This window comes from Dermacentor andersoni, chromosome 9 (genome assembly GCF_023375885.2).
Source record: "Dermacentor andersoni chromosome 9, qqDerAnde1_hic_scaffold, whole genome shotgun sequence".
Classification (NCBI taxonomy): domain Eukaryota; kingdom Metazoa; phylum Arthropoda; class Arachnida; order Ixodida; family Ixodidae; genus Dermacentor; species Dermacentor andersoni.
Window position 1 is genome coordinate 137,111,286 of NC_092822.1, and position 20,673 is coordinate 137,131,958.

At 49.0% G+C, this 20,673-nt stretch overlaps 1 protein-coding gene across 5 annotated transcripts in view; it reads right to left on the reverse strand.

Moving 5' to 3' along the window:
- Window positions 1–20,673, reverse strand: part of LOC126529757 (inactive histone-lysine N-methyltransferase 2E-like) — a 392,924-nt gene that overhangs the window by 46,801 nt on the left and 325,450 nt on the right. For all 5 annotated transcript variants that reach the window (XR_008612213.2, XM_055070020.2, XM_055070021.1 and 2 more), the window contains 2 exons: window positions 9,857–10,120; window positions 3,582–3,671 (listed from right to left, as the gene is read on the reverse strand). Coding sequence is in view for 4 of the 5 variants with exons in the window: in XM_055070020.2 (XP_054925995.1) it covers window positions 3,582–3,671; window positions 9,857–10,120 (354 nt within the window). In the remaining variant the exon portion in view is untranslated. The remainder of the gene's footprint in view (window positions 1–3,581; window positions 3,672–9,856; window positions 10,121–20,673) is intronic.

A 20,673-nucleotide genomic window follows, 5' to 3' on the forward strand; every position in this document is an offset into this window, starting at 1 on the left:
GCAGCGGTCTTGCTATGTATGTCAAAAGGTGTATCCAGTATGGAGTATTATGTGAATATACCGTCATGAATGAAAATCTAGAATGCCTTGTTATTCGTACAAAATGCGGGTATTTCGGTGTTATCTACAGGCTGCCCTACGGTAGCAAGAGAGATTTTCTTAATTTTGCACAAGATCTCTTAAATTATTTAAGTAATAGTGGTGCTATGTTTTTAATTACTGGTGATCTGAATATTATTATGCTTGGAAACGACATAAGCACAAGGGAATTCAAAGATATAATCAAATTATACACATTTGAAAACCTTATCAACTTGTCGATGAGGATCACGGCAGATAGTGCAACGTTACTTGATGTTTGTATCGCAAATATGTTCTGCCAGGAAGCTACTGCTGGTCTGCTGACTCTAGATATCAGTGATCATCTGCCAGTCTTCTGTTTCCTGCCAGCTGGTAAAAGCTCAGGACAACAAACTATCTCCTTCGTCTTATCGGAGCGTCAATTCACAGTATGATTTAACTAGTTGTTACCAGTCTAGGTGCCTGCTGTAAGCCACCTCATAACACATAAGAACTAAAAGAAATCATGTTGTAATTAAATATTTCTAAGAATTTCATGCCCTCAACCATTCATTCTGGAATGCACAGTGCTTCAAACAAGACTTCTGTCACATTTTGCAAGTTGTTCAGGCTTGGGACAAGCCCAAAAGGAGGAGAAATTTGCAAATAAAGTTGTTGACATATAACTTTAAGATTTCTAAGATAATATCACAGAAACATTACCACTACCTATAAACGTTGATGCACTTGTTATTCAACCGTGTGTTGTTGCGTATCTGCTTATCCTGGTACTGCCGAAGCCCGGCCGTACAAGGCGAGCAACAGGGAGTTGGTAGAGTCAAGCCTTAGCCTTACGTGTCATGGCGGCTTGAGAGAACCCTCCTCTGTAAACCATTCAATGAGGTACCAAATAGCCTGAAACCTTCCGCTACCTTTAGCTGCCTTGAACAGCAATACAAAATTATGTGCACCAGTGCTAACTAGCACATAGAATGTGGCATCAGTTAAGCTGCTCGACAACAATGGATTAAGTGGAATCATAGGTCGGCCAAATGAGTGGAACTAATTCCGACTCACTCATAAATAACATTTTACTCAGCCGGGCTCACTTGGACTCAAACTCTACTCTGCGGGGCTCCCCAAGACTCATGGGTTGGTCCAAGTCTGAATGAGTAAACTATGGGTAGAACACAAGCGGAGCATGTACTACAGTAAAACCTCGTTAAACCATACCTGCTTATACAGTAGTTTCGTTTTAAAAGTAGTAAAGTCAAATCCCCAACTCAGCGGCCATTGAACATAATGTGTTTTATGTCAGCATAAACCGTACCAGCTTATCGAGTACGTATCGGTTAACACGTCGTGGTTCCACTTTTTGTCGCGTAAACGTGGCGGTGCATCGTCTTCATCGGGCAGCCCGGCAGAACAACAAGCCTCAGAGATCAGCACAACGGCCTCCAAGCACCCTGTGCGTTTGCGCATGAAGCCACATCAACATCAACATAATTTTAGCGGCGTGCCAGAGAGCATTGTGGCATCGTGCAAGCGAGCACTCGCGTCATGCCGAAGCTCGGATAAAAAAGACACCGGATGCTCAGCATAGAAGAAAAATTAGACATCGTTCGTGCTATCAAATGTGACACAAAGAAGGCGCCGCTGGCACGCGACAGGGATCTGCTAACTACGGTGTGTGGCATTTGGAAGGCAAAGAAGTTGCTCGGCAGCACTGCTGTGACTGCGAAGGGATGTCAGCTACGAGGTTCGACTTTTCGTCATCGTTGCCTCCGTCGTTGCCAAAGTATCGGCTAGCGACAGTGATGAGGACGACACGGAAAGCGACAGCACGGGAGATTCAGGCCCGACAGTGGCAGAAGCTGCGTGTTACGTCAGCCTCATGAATGCAATCGTCACGACGAGAACAACACCTCGCAATGAAAAAGGTGCCCCACGACTTCTGCAGCGCTACCGTGCACGTGCACGGAGAATACGCAACGCCAACGAGGAATCTGCCATGCGAGTGTTTGGCGAGAAGAGAGGGCTGGCTGAAAAGCTGGCTCACAGCTTCCGCAAGTTTGAGGCTGCTGTTATCATTGCTAGGCCGCCGCGACATCGAACGAAAATAACACTTGCATGCTTTTGCTTTACGCATGCTTGAAAGTGCAAAAAAGCATGCTTAACCCTTTTGCTGTCACGGACGTACCAGTACGTCATCGCGCTTCCCCCCCACGGTGTCACTGACGTACCGGTACGTTCTCTATCGTGCGTTCAAAATTTCGCGCCTGAGCGCAAAGCAGGTGCTCCTGGATTGGCCACGCCATCTGTTGACTCTTTCTACAAGTTCCTATATTCGCCCCGACCTGTGTTAGTCCATGTATTGAAGAGTACGGTGCGACAGCCACTCCCCACTTTCTCTTTGCTGAGTGGCGCGGTGGCTCCGCGTTCGCTGGATCATGCGTCGCGCGCGTGTGGTTATGGGTTCAAGGGTTGTTCTGCCATCTCCGCTGGTTTGAAGGTTTTTATTTTTCTTCTGTTGGTGTGCCTGCTACGGTGCGTCAAGTTCAGGCGCACGTGCCGTTGCCTCTCCAAAAAGGGTGACTCGATTGCTGCTCTCGCTCTCTCGCCGCACCCTCGCTTCTGACTTGCAGCAGTAAACGTAAAGCCCTTCGAACTTTGTTTAGCCTTTTTTCATCTCCCTCTGTCTTCTTGATCACGCAACGTCCCATTTCTCTCCGTTGCGCGGGCGACTGAAAGCGCATCCTCCCTGCGCGCGGTTACTTTCGGATGGCTCGGCGCGCGGGACCTTCGTCTGCTCATGGGAGCGGTGGCTGAATTCCGATTCAGAATACGAGCCGAGCTCGGATTCCGACTCGGACAAAGTCGCATGAGAGGAAGAGGGTTCCGCATCGTCAGATTCGGATGTTGAACGGATTTTATACTCAGGCTGATGATGATGTTTACTAACAACAGCTGCAGAACACTGAAATTTGCATATTGCATTGACTATGTTATTTGTATACCAATCATAATCAAAAATAAATTGCTATGTTCATTCCCTGTTATGCTCGTTCCCTGAAACCAAGCCGACACTGGGGGTGCGTCACGGCCAGAAACGTCCAACAGCGAAAGGGTTAAATGTGCATGCTTTTTTCCCCCTTTCATCGCACTCTCTCTGAGTTCCGTTTTTGACAGGTAAGTGGGTGATCTCATGCTATTTCGGTTAAACAGTACTATTGTTTAGTACATACTTTTTCCGAGCTCCGGCCAACTATGGTTTAATGCGGTTTCACTGCAGTGGCGAAATACAGCTTGTGTGGTCGACAATTTGCAGTTCTTTGATGTGTAACAGGATGGTTTGGCCCAAATCATGCAATTATGTGACATTGGAGGGCAGCTGATTGCAAGTGGTACGTTTCACTACCGTAAGATCAGTTACGATCATTCACATGCATTGTGCTCATCCGTACTGATCACATGATCATCAGAGGGATGCCTCAGATTGATTGGAGTTGCCACAAACAAACCTTGCGTTTGCCTCCTCTGGGGGAAGAGGACGAGGAGTCCGAGGCCTCGGGTCCCCAGCACGATGGCGGTGGTCTCACCTCGGTCTCTGCCTGCAGGAGTCCATTATGGCTACAGCAAATCAACTCAAAACCTTAAAAACCCAAAACAAATTTTGAGATAAGCAAGACAGATTGCAGAAGGACATGTTGGGCTAGTTGGTACTTATTTATTGGGCTTGTGTAGCACAAGGGCACAACCACAAGGAAGGCACTAAGATCACAGATGCCACTAACGATTTTATACGAGCGAGGTGGTACGCTGTAGAATCTAACCCACTTATAACAATATTCATGTGCCACAAAAATTCAGTTGTTATAGCCGATAACTGTTATAACCGGGTTGCATGAAAAAAGAAATCAAAATGGGGGATGGCATAGCTGTTCAGAGAAAACTATAATAGCAGGGAGGCCAGTTCTCCACACCACGTTCCTCCATTCTAAATGTGTTGACTCGTTTAACTGTGGTTCCTGCACGCTGTGATCGCGTGTTGTTAGCAAGCCGCGGCTGTCTGTGTTCAAGAATGGCACTGCTATAACTGCACAGAGGAGTCATGGGCGGCAAGTGACATACGAGCTTCGCCGAGGCATCGCTTTGGTCGCCCCAAAAGGCGCCTTTTAAAGAATGCGAGAAGGTTGCCGTGGCAGCAGCTCAGCTTGAGATATCCAGAAGAAACGCTGGGACGAGATCGCCACAAGCATCTCGCCACATACTTCCCACTGGCTTGCCCAAGAAGACCGCATGTCCGTCAGCCTTGCTTGCTTTACTCTAAGCTTGCCGACATCCTTCTCCAAGGCATCCAGGTGCTCCACGTAGTGAAGCGGAAGGGCCCTCACAAAAACAAGCCCATGAGGGACTGAATCATCCACGGGACCTCCCGCGGGGACAATGTTGAGGCAGCCTGGCCTATCGCGTCAGCGCTGCCGTCGCCTAATTGGTTAGAAGCACTTTGTTTCCAAATGTACAGCAGTGCACTTTCTTTTCACCTGCAACGTCGTGCATTGCCGATGATCAGCGGGCGGATCAGCCATATTTTGTTTTGGCGGTGAGTTGAACGAACCTGACATACCAAGCAGCCAAGCATTACTTCAATGCAACGAACAAAGACAAGCAAGAGTGACTTAATCCGTTAGCAGATTTGCACAGAATGAGGGCCACAGAATAAAAAACCAACTGTGAGGGCCCAGAGAGCAATCTGGGAGCAGTGTTGTCAGCGCAGTTGGCGCGCTACATTCACGTTTCGGCACAGAGAGCTGTGAGCACAGCCCATTCGTGTTGGGAAGGGCGACGGGAGAGATGCGCGTGGCGGCAGTGGTGATGGTGGGCAATCGTGCAGCAGCTCGCATTTCACTTTTTCTTTTCAAGGATTTCGCATTCCATTACCTCTCGGCACGGACACCCAGCAGCCAGACTTGATCGTTTTAACCGATAATGCGGCATTGGGACATTGCAGTAAGCAGGTTATTTCCCCATAGAAAACATAGAAAAGTTGAGGGCGCAGCAGGTTTTCGTTGTTATAACCGACATATTGTTAAAACTGGTATCATTATAAGTGGGTTCAACTGTAAATACTTTTCCCAACGTGCAGGCCCATCAGCCACAACATACAGACTACAGAAGTATTTATCACAGCTGGCAATATTATTTGAAAGATATTAAAAAATTGTGCTTCGCATTATACAACACAAGTCTGACTCACATATGCATTACATTTTTCTTTTGTGCAAAATCCTCCCAGAAGTTCACATACTGTTTTGCCTTTGGTTTTGCCCGGGATCTTCACATCGTGAAACCTTGGTTGACAAGAACAGGATATACAGTATGCAGAAAGATGTGCAGTCAAGTCCTTATTGTTCTCCTCCATTTGATCAAAACAGCAGCCAGTTTCTCGCAGACTTTCCACAAGTTGGGGACATGCCATCCCGCTGGCGCAGTGCATGTCCAAATTGTGCACTTCACGTGGCAGTGTGCTGTAGAGCTGCACCAGATACGGGGACACAGTTTGGACACAGCTGCCATCTGGGTGGCACATGAACTGCACTTGCGAAAAGTTCAGTTTAGAACATTTGTTGCATTGTATAACGCGGAGCGTAGCTTCCCAAGATCTTTCAAATGATATTGCTGGCTGCAATGAACACCCTCTGTAGGTTGTGGCTGATGCACCTGAGCAGTGGAAGAAAGTATAGCATTACTTCACTGCTTTTTTAACAAAGTTGCTAGCAGTGCCTGTGATGTGTGTGTGCCTTCTTGGTGGTTGTGCCCTGGTGCCACAAAAGATAGAAGCCGTAGATAGATAGAAGACGTACACACCACACGGAGCCTTTCCAAAATGGCACCAGCGATGCTGTCGACACCTTTGACAGCACCGGACATGCCAGTGTCCATGGGCAACACCGTGCCAAAACTGTCTACCAGGCAATGATTGATCCGAACGCAACATTTCAAGCTTAGCATGCTACGGGCTTGCATTCATGCTTTGCATATTGTAGGACAAGGTCTAAAAATCAGTCCTTGTTTTTAATTTTCATTTTAATGCTCTCTAGTTCTGACGTTCACACATTCTTCCAGTTTGTTTGATACAGCTACTGCCACAAAACAGAGGCACTGACAGATGACAGTCTGAAGCAGGGAATGAACAGGCTCAACGAAACACATGGCTGGGCTAGTTGGTGTAGCACCAGAAGTATGGACGTACAGTGTGGCACGTAAAGGACACAAGAAAGAATGATGGGACACACAAGGTACAAAATTTTATTTCAGGAAGATTGTTACTCTTTTATACACTTACAACAACACAACGCATGTCCCAAGAAATATCTTTACATATGTGCATCCACTCAAAAAAGCTATCTCTTTTGCTCACAGTCTAGTTGACGGCTCACTGATGCACCAATCTTCTAATTTAAAGATATTATGTGCTTCTATTATAAAACGAGTCATTTCATTTTCGCTTCTTGCTATTATTGTGCACTGGTCGAGCCTAGGTTTGCATCTGCAATCTCTGCAGTGGATGGCTAACCAGCCACCTGTCTTATTTTTAACATTATTCGCACGCTTGTGCAGCCCGTCATTAATGCAACGACCTGATTGTCCTACGTTAAAGCACTTGCACAACAATGGCATGTAGACTATGCCTTCATTACATTGTATGCAACATTGCACCACATCATCATCATCACAATCATCATCTTTTATGTCCACTGCAGGACGAAGGCCTCTTCCTGCGATCTCTAATTACCCCTGTCGTGCGCCAATAGATTCCAACTAGTGCCTGCGAATTTCCCAATTCCATCGCCCCACCTAGTCTTCTGCCGTACGTAGCACCACGTATGTAGCACCACATTTGTAGCATGTAATGAAAGCATAGTCTACCGCATACCACTGTCGTGCAAATGCTTTTACGTGGAACAATCAGGTCGTTGAATTAATGAGAGGCTCCACGAGTGGGCAAATAATGTTAAAAATAAGACAGGTAGCTGGTTATGAGCCATTCACAGCAGAGATTGCGGATGCAAACCTTGGCTTGACCAGTGCACAATAATAGCAAGAAGCAAAAATGGAGAGACTAGTTTGATAATAGTTCAATCTCAATATAACGAAGTCAGTAAAATTGGGAATTTGCTTCATTATAATGAAATTTTATGGTATTGAAATTTGACTTTTTATGCAAATAAATACAGTCGCCGATCGATTTTTCTTACACAGAAAGGGTCTGCAGAATTTTCCTAGTTATCGGGCAATTGAAAAAGAAAATTTGAATGAGAAAACAATTCATTTTGATAAATTTAGGAGTCGGCGATGAATGGTACCATTTCATGCCACTTATTTCGACAATATCTTCTCGGTGATACCAAGCGGGCTGTGCATATCATTACTTTTTCGCAAGTGCACCATTCCAGAAGTACTCGCTTTGAGAGTACTTTGAGAGTACTGAGAGTTGTTTATTACTACGTGGAACCACATGATCTTTTGGCTAGTAAACAAGATAATAAACACTAGCACAGCTCTGCATCGTAACGTCCTCATTTTCCCATTTCTAAACACTCGACATGCAAGTAAAGGCAATCTTAATCTACCTGTATGCTTCAATGTGTACAGTGAAAGGCTAATTGATGTTTTCTGGTGCTAAGATGTGGAACGACTTACCTCTCGAAATAAAACTTGCAACAAATTTCGACAGAATATGTAAGCGATACTTCCTCTCTAACCAAGTATTGTCTCGGCCTTTTGTTGATATATTTTTCATTTTGTATACTATCCTTAGTTAGTTTATATTTTCTTTCTCTGGTGCGGATGTATTGTCATTAACGTAGATTATTAAGTGGTTGTGTACCTCGTAAAATTAGAGCTGGTTGCTAATTAGTACCTATGTATAGCAATTATCTGTATTTACCACCAGTAACAGTTGTACAACACTGCTAATCATTTTTGTATTGAACCGGTCGCAAGCAATTTAGGCTATCAGTCCAAATATTTCTGTATTAACTTTCCCTAATCATCTAATAAAGTTTCCTTTTTGATTTATTGATGATTGAATTAAGCGAAGCGAGACACGCTCTCGTGTGCACTCTGCCTCAGAGGCAGACAGCGCCGCCCGCACTGGGGCGACGCCATCTCGAAAAGTGCTGCCAAATGATTCGTCTGCCTCTTGCTCCAACTGCTAACCACGACTCGATTACGCCATCTCCAATACAAAACGGGCAGGAAGACGGCTTACACGATGCCACGCTGTCTCGGCATGCCCACTCTTTGCACACACGGCTGATCACCTCCAAAGCAGGGTGTGCGGCTGCGCATGCGCTCGGCCGTGCTTAGGGCCGTGCGCAGCTACCGCGAAGACGCGTGCCAGAAATTGAGACAGGCTCCCTCAATCGTGTTACCACGAGCTCGCTCCCCTCACCACCTTTCCCTTTGCTTGTGCGGGAAGGCGGCACTTGCGAGGCCACCATTTTTCTTGTCTCATCCCCGCACACTAAAGCACGCAGTGCTCGGGGCGCAGTGCGGCAGGTGATTTGAGAGGTGCGCTTGCAAGCAGCCGCTCGTAATTCAATCATTTGACCATCTGTGTCCGCAGAGGCTTCATTTTATTGTCTCGGCAATCCTTCGCAGTGGGAGTGAAATTTCGTTATATTGAAATCACATACAGAGACCCTTCATTATATCGAGGTTTAACTGTAGAAGCATATAACATCTCTAAATTAAAAGATGGGTGCATCAGCGAGGCATCAAATGCCCTGTCAGCAAACAAGATAGCTTTTTTGCGTGGATGCACACGTGTGCAAAGATATTTTTCGGCACATGTGCTGTGTTGTAGCAAGCATATAAAAAGGGTCACAATCTTTCTGAAATAAAATAAATTGCGCCTTGTGTGCCGCATCGCTTTTTCTGGTGTCCGTGTCCTCTATGCGCAACACTGTACATACTTATGGCATACCACCAAGCAGCTACCTCAGTGAAGTATTTACCAGAACTGTGGCACAGCAGAAGATGAGGAACAAGAGCAGCAACATAGACAGGTGCAAATAGAATACTGCCAGAAAAGCAAACTACATGTCAACAGTTGTGCAGCAGGCATAGCCACAGCTCCGGGCTTTTAAAAAAAATCCCGAAGGGGTGTTTCCCCCACCGATGGCGAGTCATGCCCCAGGAGGAGAAGCAGACACCTCGAGAGGTCCAAGGCACAAATAGTCAGCCTCCTGCAGCATTCCAGTTGGGTGTGCACCTGTCTGTGCTGCTCCTATCGTCCCTCGTCTTCTGCTGCACCACATTTCTGGACCAACTAGCCCAGCAACAGGTTTCTTATTGAATTATCTTTAGTGTATTGTGGACTCTTTTATGTGTGCTTCTCTGTCTACTGCGGATTTGAACGATTTAATTAGCAATTTTTCCTTCATGACTTGATAAAGCCGCTCGCTTCCTGTTTGCAACCTGTGAGCTACAAACAAATTGTCACAAGTGGGCATATGCTAAAAGCATGACAGCTGAGCTTTTCTGCAGTTCAAGTCCGGCTTTCTAAGTGAAACTGTCCAGAATTCATTACGTTGCAGAAATTAGTAGCATCAACATTTTGCATCAACATTTTGTGCTTTGTAGTTTGTGTGAACGTGTATGATAGACTTCCGAGTGCTGCTTTAGGATGAATTACCTCTTGGCACAAAGCCAGTAAGAATTATTGCCGGTTTTTACAGCTTTGAGTTTAGTTTACAGCCGTCATTGTTTTGGAATGTCGTGCACCCACCGGTTTTGGTGTACCCTCATCCTCATCGTGTGGACCTGGCAGAGGCTCGGGCAGGCGAGGTGCGGACGTGGGTCGTCGACCGCCCTCCAGGGTGCGGCCTGCCAGCTCCAGGGGTGACGGCTGGCCGCTGGTCAAGGGGGGCAGCAGCCGCGGTCCCAGAGCTGCTGGCGGGGATGGCCCTTCCTCCCAGTCCACCGACCCTTCGTCGTCCAAGGGGGTTGGGGGGTCGTCCAGTGGGGGGCTGCCTGCACTGCTGGGCTCCCCCTGCCGGCAAAACTAGACTCCTTCACACCCTCCCAAAATACTATGAAACTTTGTCAGCACGTGGGTGGTGCATACTAACGGTTAAGGAATGAATATCTGACCCAGTCTCCACCAAAAAGCCTAATACTGACTGACCACGGAAACCTGCAACGATTCGTCCCTGCTGTTCAGCGCCTGCCCTTGTTGCACAGCGGCTAGCTGCACAGCCTAGATTCGCGGCATAGCTGAAGCCACGCTGTGGTTCAAAAGTACCAATGGCTTCGGCGAGGATGCCTATATGGCCAAGCATATATGGACAACCCTATCACTTCCTCGTGTCAGCACGTGGTGCCACTAGAAGCATACATTTATTAGGCAATACAAGCAGTAACAGGAGGCAAGCCGTGTGCCTTGCTGGCAGAAATGAAAGCAACCCATGTTGGCTAAACAAATGACCAGGCGCAGCATGCCAGCACAAGAATAGCTTAGCAAGACACTGGATCATGTGGCAGCATGAGGAATGGATGCTTCATAGCGCAGGGCCATCGAAGTGCAAAAAACTTTCATTTTGGATGGTGTTGCATTATTATTTCCACCTGAAAAGAGACACAAATTTGAGTTTGCCTGCTAGTGCATACAGTGCAGTCCACTTATAACGATATTGATAAAGACGAAAAATATTATTACGATATGATTCCGCGAGAGACGAGCAGCCGCGAGAACGACGAAGAAGTTGGTCGGTGCCCTCGGCACGAGCGAGTGTCAGCCTGGCTCCAGTGTAAATAGCGTGTAAATAGCATCTCTCGTCTGTGTCTTTCCACACGTAACATTTCTGGTGGAGGTCAGCGATCCCCGTCCTCAACACGGAACTCCGAAGTGGTCGGCACACCGAGCTTGTCACCATGCCTCCCGGTGACGAACCCGCCTCTGCAACGGCTTCGGCTTGTCCGACTGCTCCAGTCGTCACGGTTGCCCCACATCGTGACCAACGTGTGTTCTCTGGCCTGGAGGGACAGGATGTCGACGACTGGATCAAGCTCTATGAACATGCCAGCGCTAATAACAGGTGGGACCCAACGATTATGCTCGCCAATGTCATCTTTTATCTCGGTGGCACCCCTCGCGTGTGGCACCAAACACATGATGACGAAATAACCAGTTGGGACAGTTTCAAAGAAAAACTACGGGAACTGTTCGGCGACCCCATTGCGCGCAAGGCTGCGGCGAGAAAGGCTCTTGCATCTCGTGTTCAGTCACCTACAGAGCCATACGTTTCCTACATCCTCGACGTCTTGGCTCTATGCCGTAAAGCTGACGATCATATGTCCGAAGGAGATAAAGTGGCACATGTGCTAAAAGGCATCGCCAACGACGCTTTCAATTTGCTTGTTTTCGGCAACGTGTCGACTATCGATGCCATTATAAAAGAATGCCGTCGCCTTGAACAGGCTAAGAGCCGCCGTATCTCAAACCACATTGCGCGCCTACCCAACACTGCTGCTACGTCGACATGTGAGGGTCGACCACGTCAGACCACCACCTGTGACGACGTCACCCGCATTGTTCGCCGCGAACTCGAGGCCGCCTCTTTGCCAGCCTTCTCCACGCCGCATCCCGATCCGCCAGCAACCACCATTGCGATGATTCAGGCTGTCGTCAGACAGGAATTTGAAAACATGGGTCTGAACACCGTGTGTTCCACGTCTCGACCCAGCGTTCCCCAGTTATCTAGCGGCCCTCTTCGTCCCCGGCAGTCCTTTTCTGCCACATCTCGCCGCAACCCGTCCGAATGGCGTACACCTGATGACAGGCCGATCTGCTTCCACTGCTGTCGCATCGGCCACGTCGCCCGTCACTGCCGCAACCGATGGCCACCACCTCCTCGGACTTACGCCCCCACTTATTCCCGCACCTTTGGACCTTCTGTACCCTATGCCACCCGCCATGAACCTACTACTGCTGATGTCCCTGCTCCGAACCTTCGCTACAGCCGCTCGCCCTCACCTCGACGCCACCAGTCTCGTTCGCCCCAACCCCGCCGCTTTTCTTCGCCGCCTGTCGCCTCCCGCACCCAGCCGGCAAACTAGGCGCTGCAGCTTCTGGAGGTGAAGCTGCGTTGTCGACCCTGCCCTCAAATCCTCTGCTCACGTTACCTACTAACCGCAACCTTCTTGACGTTGACGTTGACGGCTATCCTGTCACGGCACTCATCGATACAGGAGCACATCTTTCTATTATGAGTGCTGCCTTCCGACGACGACTGAACAAGCTCCTCACCCCAGCGTCGGCACGCGTCGTCCGCGTTGCGGATGGCGGTACTGTGCCTATCATCGGCATGTGTACGGCACGTGTCAGCATCGCCGGCCGCCACACCCCTGTACTCTTCACTGTAATTGCTCATTGCCCCCACAACCTTATTCTCGGCCTCGATTTTCTCTCCGCCCATTCTGCCCTAATTGACTGCTCTTCCAGTACCCTTCGCCTCGAGTTGCCGATGCTCGCAGAACCTTCTGACGCACCCCACTGCCGCTTACGCTCCACCGGCTTTCTTCGCCTGCCGCCAAAGTCCATAGCCTACATTGAACTGTTGTCTTTCCCACCAGTTCCTGATGGCGAGTACCTCGTCACTCCTCTGCCCCACATCCCAGTACAGTATGACGTCACCGTGCCTCACAGTATAGTTACTATTACTGCGAACCACACTCGCATAACTGTCAGTAACTTTGGATTGGCCAAGCAAATTCTACCGCAAGATATTTGCCTTGCCACCATTGATTGTCTCGGCAACCAATACGTGGCAGCGTTATCGACCGATGGTTCTCGCGACCTTAGCATGCCCATCGCGCCAGCCTCGGGCGTCGATCCCAACATAAAGAAAATGGTTGCGACGGACCTGTCCTCTACGCAGGCTGAAGACCTTTGCGAAGTATTATCGTCCTACCGCGATATTTTCGACTTTGACGATCGCCCTTTAGGCCAGACGCTCGCGGTCAAGCATCGCATTCTTACTGGCGATGCTGTGCCTATTCACCGACGACCGTATCGAGTTTCTGTGTCGGAACGCCGAGTAATTCAAGATGAAGTGAACAAAATGCTCGATAAAAACATCATTGAGCCTTCATCGAGTCCCTGGGCGTCACCTGTGGTGTTGGTTAAGAAGAAGGACGGCACGTGGCGCTTCTGTGTTGATTACCGTCACCTGAACCGCATTACAAGAAAGGACGTCTACCCGCTCCCACATATAGACGACGCCCTTGATTGCCTGCACGGTTCCAGATATTTCTCGTCTATTGATCTTCGTTCGGGATATTGGCAGATTGCTGTTGACGATATGGACAAAGAAAAAACCGCGTTCATCACACCTGATGGCCTATACCAATTTAAAGTAATGCCGTTTGGATTATGCAACGCCCCTGCCACCTTTGAGCGTATGATGGACTCCTTGCTCCAAGGTTTCAAATGGTCCACATGCCTCTGCTACCTCGACGACGTCATCGCCTTCTCGCCAACGTTCGACACTCACCTTGAGCGTCTCACAACTATACTTGATGTATTTCGAAAGGCGAAGCTGCAACTTAACTCATCGAAATGTCGTTTTGGCCACCGACAAATTACTCTTCTGGGCCATCTAGTTGACGCTTCCGGAGTACAGCCTGACCCCGACGAAATTCGCGCTGTCCGAGAGTTTCCGGTTCCGAAGACAGCCGCAGACGTTCGAAGTTTTGTAGGGCTGTGCTCGTACTTTCGTCGTTTTGTTCCAGATTTTGCGACAATTGCTAGGCCCCTAACTACTCTTTTGAAGAAAGGCGTACAATTCTCGTGGGGTACTGCAGAAGCCGCCGCCTTCTCTCGTCTCATCATTCTTCTAACCTCACCACCCATTCTCGCCCATTTCGACCCTGATGCCCCTACAGAATTACGTACAGATGCCAGCAGTCATGGCGTAGGTGCCGTCTTAGCCCAGCGTCAGCGTGGCAAGGATCGCGTTATTGCTTATGCGAGCCGCCTCCTAGCACCATCTGAGCGCAACTATTCCATTACGGAACGCGAATGCCTTGCTGTTGTCGGGGCGGTTGCAAAGTTTCGTCCTTACCTTTACGGTCGCCCTTTTTCCGTGGTCACTGACCATCACGCTCTTTGCTGGCTCTCATCGCTAAAGGATCCTACAGGCCGGCTTGGTCGATGGCCTTTGAGGCTACAGGAATTTTCATATTCCGTGGTGTACAAGTCTGGCCGCCTGCACTAAGACACTGACAGTTTGTCGCGTTACCCTGTTGACGACTCTGACTCCTCCAATATTGCCAGTGCTTCTTGCGTATTCTCGGTATCCCAGCTGCTTCATTTCGCCGACGAGCAACGCCGCGACGCCTACATCAGAGCACTCATCGACCGTTTTGAACACTCTCCGGCCGATGCTACTCTACGCCTCTTCGTCCTCCGCGACGGTACTCTGTACCGTCGTAACCTTCATCCAGACGGCTCCGAGTTCCTGCTTGTAGTACCTAAACAACTCCGCTCCACCGTTTTAGAAGAGCTTCACGACGCACCAATGGCAGGACACCTCGGCGTATCTCGAACCTATGACCGTGTACGTCGCCGTTTTTTCTGGCCGGGCCTTGCCCGTTCTGTACGACGTTACGTCGCCGCTTGTGAACTTTGCCAACGACGCAAGAAGCCTTCCCAGCTCCCCGCTGGTTACCTGCAGCCGCTCGACATCCCTGCAGAGCCCTTCTATCGTGTCGGCTTGGACCTTCTAGGCCCATTCCCGGAATCTACATCAGGAAACAAGTGGGTTGCAGTCGCGGTGGACTACGCGACCCACTACGCCGTAACCTGTGCTCTTCCGACCAGTTGTGCAACTGATGTTGCGGACTTCCTGCTACATGATATCATATTGATGCATGGTGCTCCGCGTCAATTGCTTACAGACCGCGGCCGCACCTTTTTGGCCAAAGTCATTGACGACATCATGCGTGCCTGCTCAATACAGCATAAATTTACCACCTCCTACCACCCCCTAACGAACGGCTTCACTGAGCATTTGAACCGCACCCTTACTGACATGCTATCCAAATACGTTTCAGACGACCACCGTGACTGGGACCTGGCTCTACCTTACATTACCTTTGCATATAACTCTTCCCGTCTCGAAACTGCTGGCTTTTCCCCGTTTTACCTCTTGTATGGCCGCGAACCGACGCTACCACTGGACACTGTGCTTCCGTCCGCCACAGCTTCAACTAGCGATTATGCCCGTGATGCAATCGCCCATGCTGACCATGCTCGCCAACTTGCGCGCGCTCGTCTACAAGTGTCTCAAGACAAGCAGAAACAACGCTATGACCTCCGTCACCGTGATGTCCATTTTGTGCCCGGAGCCCTCGTGTTGCTTTGGTCACCATCGCGTAAAGTTGGCCTTTGTGAAAAACTGCTTTTCTGTTACACAGGCCCATATCGCGTGATACGCAAAGTGACCGATGTCACCTATGAAATCGTTCTAGCCACGCCCACGACGTCCTCCGCTGTGACACCCAGTGACATTGTCCACGTTGCCCGACTCAAGCCCTACAACTCTCTATGCCCCTTGGATATTTAACAGCACCGTGACGGTGCTTTTGCCGCCGGGGGGTAATATTATGATATGATTCCGCGAGAGACGAGCAGCCGCGAGAACGACGAAGAAGTTGGTCGGTGCCCTCGGCACGAGCGAGTGTCAGCCTGGCTGCCTGGCTCCAGTGTAAATAGCGTGTAAATAGCATCTCTCGTCTGTGTCTTTCCACACGTAACAATATGATCGTTATACTAACCGATGCTCGCTATATCTGGACTGCAGTTATTAAAAAAAAAAAAAAAAAAGGCGGAACATACCTTTGCAGCTCCGAACTCGAATTCGCTACTTGCGCAACGAATAGATGATGTAGAAAGTAGGCTGTGAAAAACAAACTTTATTTCTAGCGCCAATGAACGTGCCAAGCGTTAGGCACGCCGAAATAGTCCGAAATCTGCACTTGCTTTTGCATCAGCTTCAGCTTCACAACCGCGGTGTGCATGGATTCCAGCTGCTGCGCAAGCACTGGCGGCAATCCTTTAGCATGCATAAAATCAATTAAGGAGTCGATCGACAACAGTGTACTTTGCGTGGACATCGAGGTCGGGGTCAAGGAGCCACTGTCAATCTCGTTGTCACTGTCGCTGCCGCCGTCGCCACCGTCGCACAACTTTGCCGTCTGTCGAGACAGCACATCTTCGGCGGTTGCCTCGTCGGTGACCTCATCGCAGAACGAGGCAGCACTGTCTGCAGTCAAAAACTCCTCCATCGATGCACCACCTGTGTCACCAGTAGGAACGAGCTCCCAGAGCTCGGTTATGTCAGGGGCTTCCACCGTGTTGGTCTCAGTGGATTGGGGAAGCTCGTCCTGATGCACAAAGCCCGCCTTCTTGAAGCAATTGTATATTGTTCACTGCTTTACTTCATACCATGCACCATAAACAAAGCGCACGGCTTTCAAAAGACTGATCTTCAGGTCAGGGGGCCCGTCTGCATGGCCCGACGTGCCAGGAGCTGCGCGGTCAATGGCTAAAATTAGCCACTCCAGCATGCGCCGCTGACACAGGACTTTAAAGTTAGCGATCACGCCGGCGTCCAACAGCTGCAGGCCTGCCATAGTATTCGGAGGCAGAAACATCAATTCGACAGATGTTAGCTTTGGGTTAACACTGTGTGCGCTACAGTTGTCAAGTAGCAACACTACCTTTCTTCCTTGGCCTTCAATTATACTGTCGAACTCGAGCAGCCATTCTTCGAACAGGTCGTGGGTCATCCATGCCTTCTTATTGCTGCGATAGCAGACTGGGATGTGCTGATTCTTAAAGCACGTTGGCTTCTTTGATCGCCCGATCATGAAAGGCTTGAGACGATGGCTCCTGTCCATGGTAACGCACAGCAACACGGTCACCCTAAGTTTCGAGTGCTTCCTGCCGGGGCATCGATCTCCTTTGAGAGAGTGAGTCTTCGACGGCAACATTTGAAAAAACAGAGCAGTTTCGTCGCAATTATATATGTCCTTCTCCGCGTAGCACTCCAGCACGCCGGGCAGCTTTGTCTGCAGCCACTGCTGCTTTGCCTCCGTGTCCAAAGATGCCGCTTCCCCTACCACGCTTTTGTAAACGATTCTGTGCCGCTCTTTAAAGCGCTGAATCCTGCCTCCCCAGGCTCTAAGTTTGGCCGTCCCAGAAGAAAAGCGAAGTTTTTCGCTTTGGTGGCAAGTATTGGCCCACTAATAGGCACATTATGCGCGCGGGTTGTGATGAACCACTGGTAAAGCGCCTCTTCAACATCGGCGTACAAAGGGTCTCTAACCCTTTTCTGCTGATCGGCATGGCCGCTGATAGCTCCTGCCTTCACAATCCGGTGCTCCCGGTTTTCAAAATGGTTGATATCGTCGACTGGGCGAGCTCATACTTCTTCATGAGGGCGCTCACCTTGAAGCCACGTTGAGAGTCCTGCAATATATCCATCTTCGTGTCAAGCGACACAGCTTTGCGCCTTGTCGGCGCCATCTTCGAACTGGGTTGTACCGTTGGTTGCACGCTGCTTCGGGTGGCGTCAGCCTGCTATCGCGAGAGAGCGAGACTGAGTGCGGGACGGGCGCCACCGCGCCGCTTTGCTTGTCGCCTTTTTTTTTTCGTTCTCTCTCTTTCGGAGCGACTGTGGCCGACACGCATGAAGCAGCTAGCGCCATCTTGTGGCGCGCTGCGCCTACTCAGGTACTCTCCAGTGCGCAGGCGGGGCGGGAAGCGCTGCGCAGTAATGGTGGCAGATACGAACTTCGGAGGTAAACATTGCCTTGTCTCGACATCGTTCGTTTCAGGGAACTAAGCAACGCAAATGTTACGATTATTTTGCATGGAGAAAGCCATCCGGACGGCAAAATTTTGATCGTTATATCCGATACGCGGTAAATAACCTTTCGTTATAAATGGTCTTTTTCCCGATAGACCTAATGCATAAAATGACACTCTCATGTCGACCCATCGTTATAATCGATATATCGTTATATGTGGTATCGTTATAGGTGGACAGTACTGTACTAGTACACAAATGTGCTGCGTTCCGTCCACAGAATGCTGCACAACTGAGCTTGTACACTGTAGGGCACCTTCTCGGGCCATTCTGTCTTGAAGTATTTCACTGCTGTCAATGTCCTAGTCTGCCCAGTGAACAAATTTTTCATTACTATTTGTCACAAGAGTGCACGTAATCAAAGCGCGCCTCGCATATCACCCAAGCAAGAAAAGGAGTGTCGGCCGCTCGACAGCTTTAACAGAAGGAGAGAGTGCACATGCCACAGACAACCGACGCAATCAATGGCGACTAGAAATGTCTACAAGATGCTGGAAGAAGAGGAGAGAGAGAGCGCATGTTGAAACATCCTCCCAGATCTCGACACATAGCGAGCATAGCGACAGGGGAGAGAGACGGCCCGAGCTCTGCCGACGGATGAGTCGCTGCGGCCACAGCCGAAAATGCGAGAAATGTCTAGGAGATTCCAGGGCTCTGTACACGCCATAGGAGCACGACTCCGTCAGAAAGTTCGACAAACACCAGTGGAGGCGATCAGAGCACCATGCTGGAATTGGAGGGGATCGGAGACTGCACCGGTGAAGAGATGCGACGCGTAGACTGCAGGAAGAGGGGGGGCTGCCCAACAAGCTGGCCGACGAGTTCCTCGAGCTAAGCCGAGGACTTCTGGCTCAAGACCAACGCAGGTGAATGTGAGTGGACACTTTGTGTTCCTATTCATTCTGTACTGTACGTGTTGAGGTCTTAGGGCTTGTTGTTAATTATTTTCCAGAGTTTTTGTTAATACCTATCTCAACTGCATTGTGATGCGTCTAGCAGAAGTGTGCATGTGTGTATGTAACTGCCTTATTTGAAGAATATATTTTGTTGAGTTTTGACAACTCTGGGCTCTGACTCGGTCTTTGGATCCCAACCGGCGTTCGCTGGCACACTAGAAGGCCCCTTATTAATTGTCCTTGCTTTCATGGGGTTATGTTCTGAAGCTGATAAGTCAGCTTTGGAATTTGGCGTGACGTTGGTGCCTCGTGGTCGGGGTGTTTGACACTATTCACAGTGCAACGTGTCAGCTATGGGGCTGCATTGTGAACATTAAAGAAGAATTTGTTCATTGTCAGAAAATGGCAGTTCATAGAATTCCCCTTTCCCACGGAAGTGCATATATCGGGCAAACCAGTCATTGCCTCAGGGAACAGTGCAATAGAGTTACAAGTGGAACCAACGGACATTATGAAACATGGTTTCACAGCGTAATTTCAGATGGGGCACAGCAGGGTACACAGGACAGATGCGGAACTTAAGGGGGGATGAGGGGATCGGAACTAACTTTTTCATTTTTTATCTTAGAGTGATGAAATTTGGCATACAGGTTCGAAATAGCATCAAACAGACAGCTGCAAAGTTTCACAATCATATCTTCAGTAGTTTTTATTTTATCATTATTTATATATTGCTCACATGTTGCTTGCTCGTGGAAAGCCTAGCGTGACAGCAAAATGGGTTATGGGTCTGTAAATGTTTTTAATAGTTACTAAGAAGTATAGTCTAAGTCAAGATTCTCTTAATTTCTTTTTAAATTTCTCTGCTCTTCTTCTAAACGATATAGTATGCACCTTCTCTTTATGTTTAGAATGTATCATGCTCCAATTATTGTGTAATAAAAAAATGGTGAGCCTAAATGGTAAATCTGAGACTGTCTTGACATAAGGCACACTTCACCAATTGCAGCAAAACAAACAGGATTAAAATCCGTGCTCCCATTGCCGTGCTATGCTTTCCACGAGCGAGGTGATAAGCTCAAAACAAACTTTTGAGAAAACAAGCCTCAAAGTTCCATACTGGCACACACTGTCTAGAATGCTCCTGCATTGTAGAATTTGGTGTCCTTGGCAGCAGGTGACTTCTTAGCCCTCTGTCCTTTCAGGAGATGGACTTTGTGTGCCTTCTTCATTCGCTGGGAGTCTTTCTCGACAGCCCGCTGAAGAGAGAGGGCACCAGGGCGCAGGCCCAATGTTGTGCACAGGTCTGAATAAGCTTTCAGACTGCCCGAGTTGTACTTTGAAATTGCCTCGTGCACTGCTGTTTCCACAGCAAACAGTGAGGCATGCTGGTCTTTTGATACTAGTGACCATATCACTGAATGGAGACTCTCAGCCGCGTTTTGAGTTTTGCCTCCTCTGCACCGGGCCAGCAACTGAGGGTCTGAGAGGCGCTGGTACACAGGCAGGAGTGCTTCAGCAACTTTAGCTGAAAGCTTGTACTTGTGAGCTGGTGCTGGCTGCCCTTCTGCCTCAGCTGACCGGTGGTTGCACCAGCTAAGGGGGCCAGGGGGACACAGCTCATGATGGGGCTCATCATCTGTTGATGTGATGTGGTAGTACGTTGCCATTACTGCCCTTTGCATTTCCTCGACTTCCGAGTGGTTCCGCAGAGCAAGGCCATAGTAGTTTGTCAGTTTTTTGATGAGCTGCTGTGTCAGGCCCCCCTTTCCACC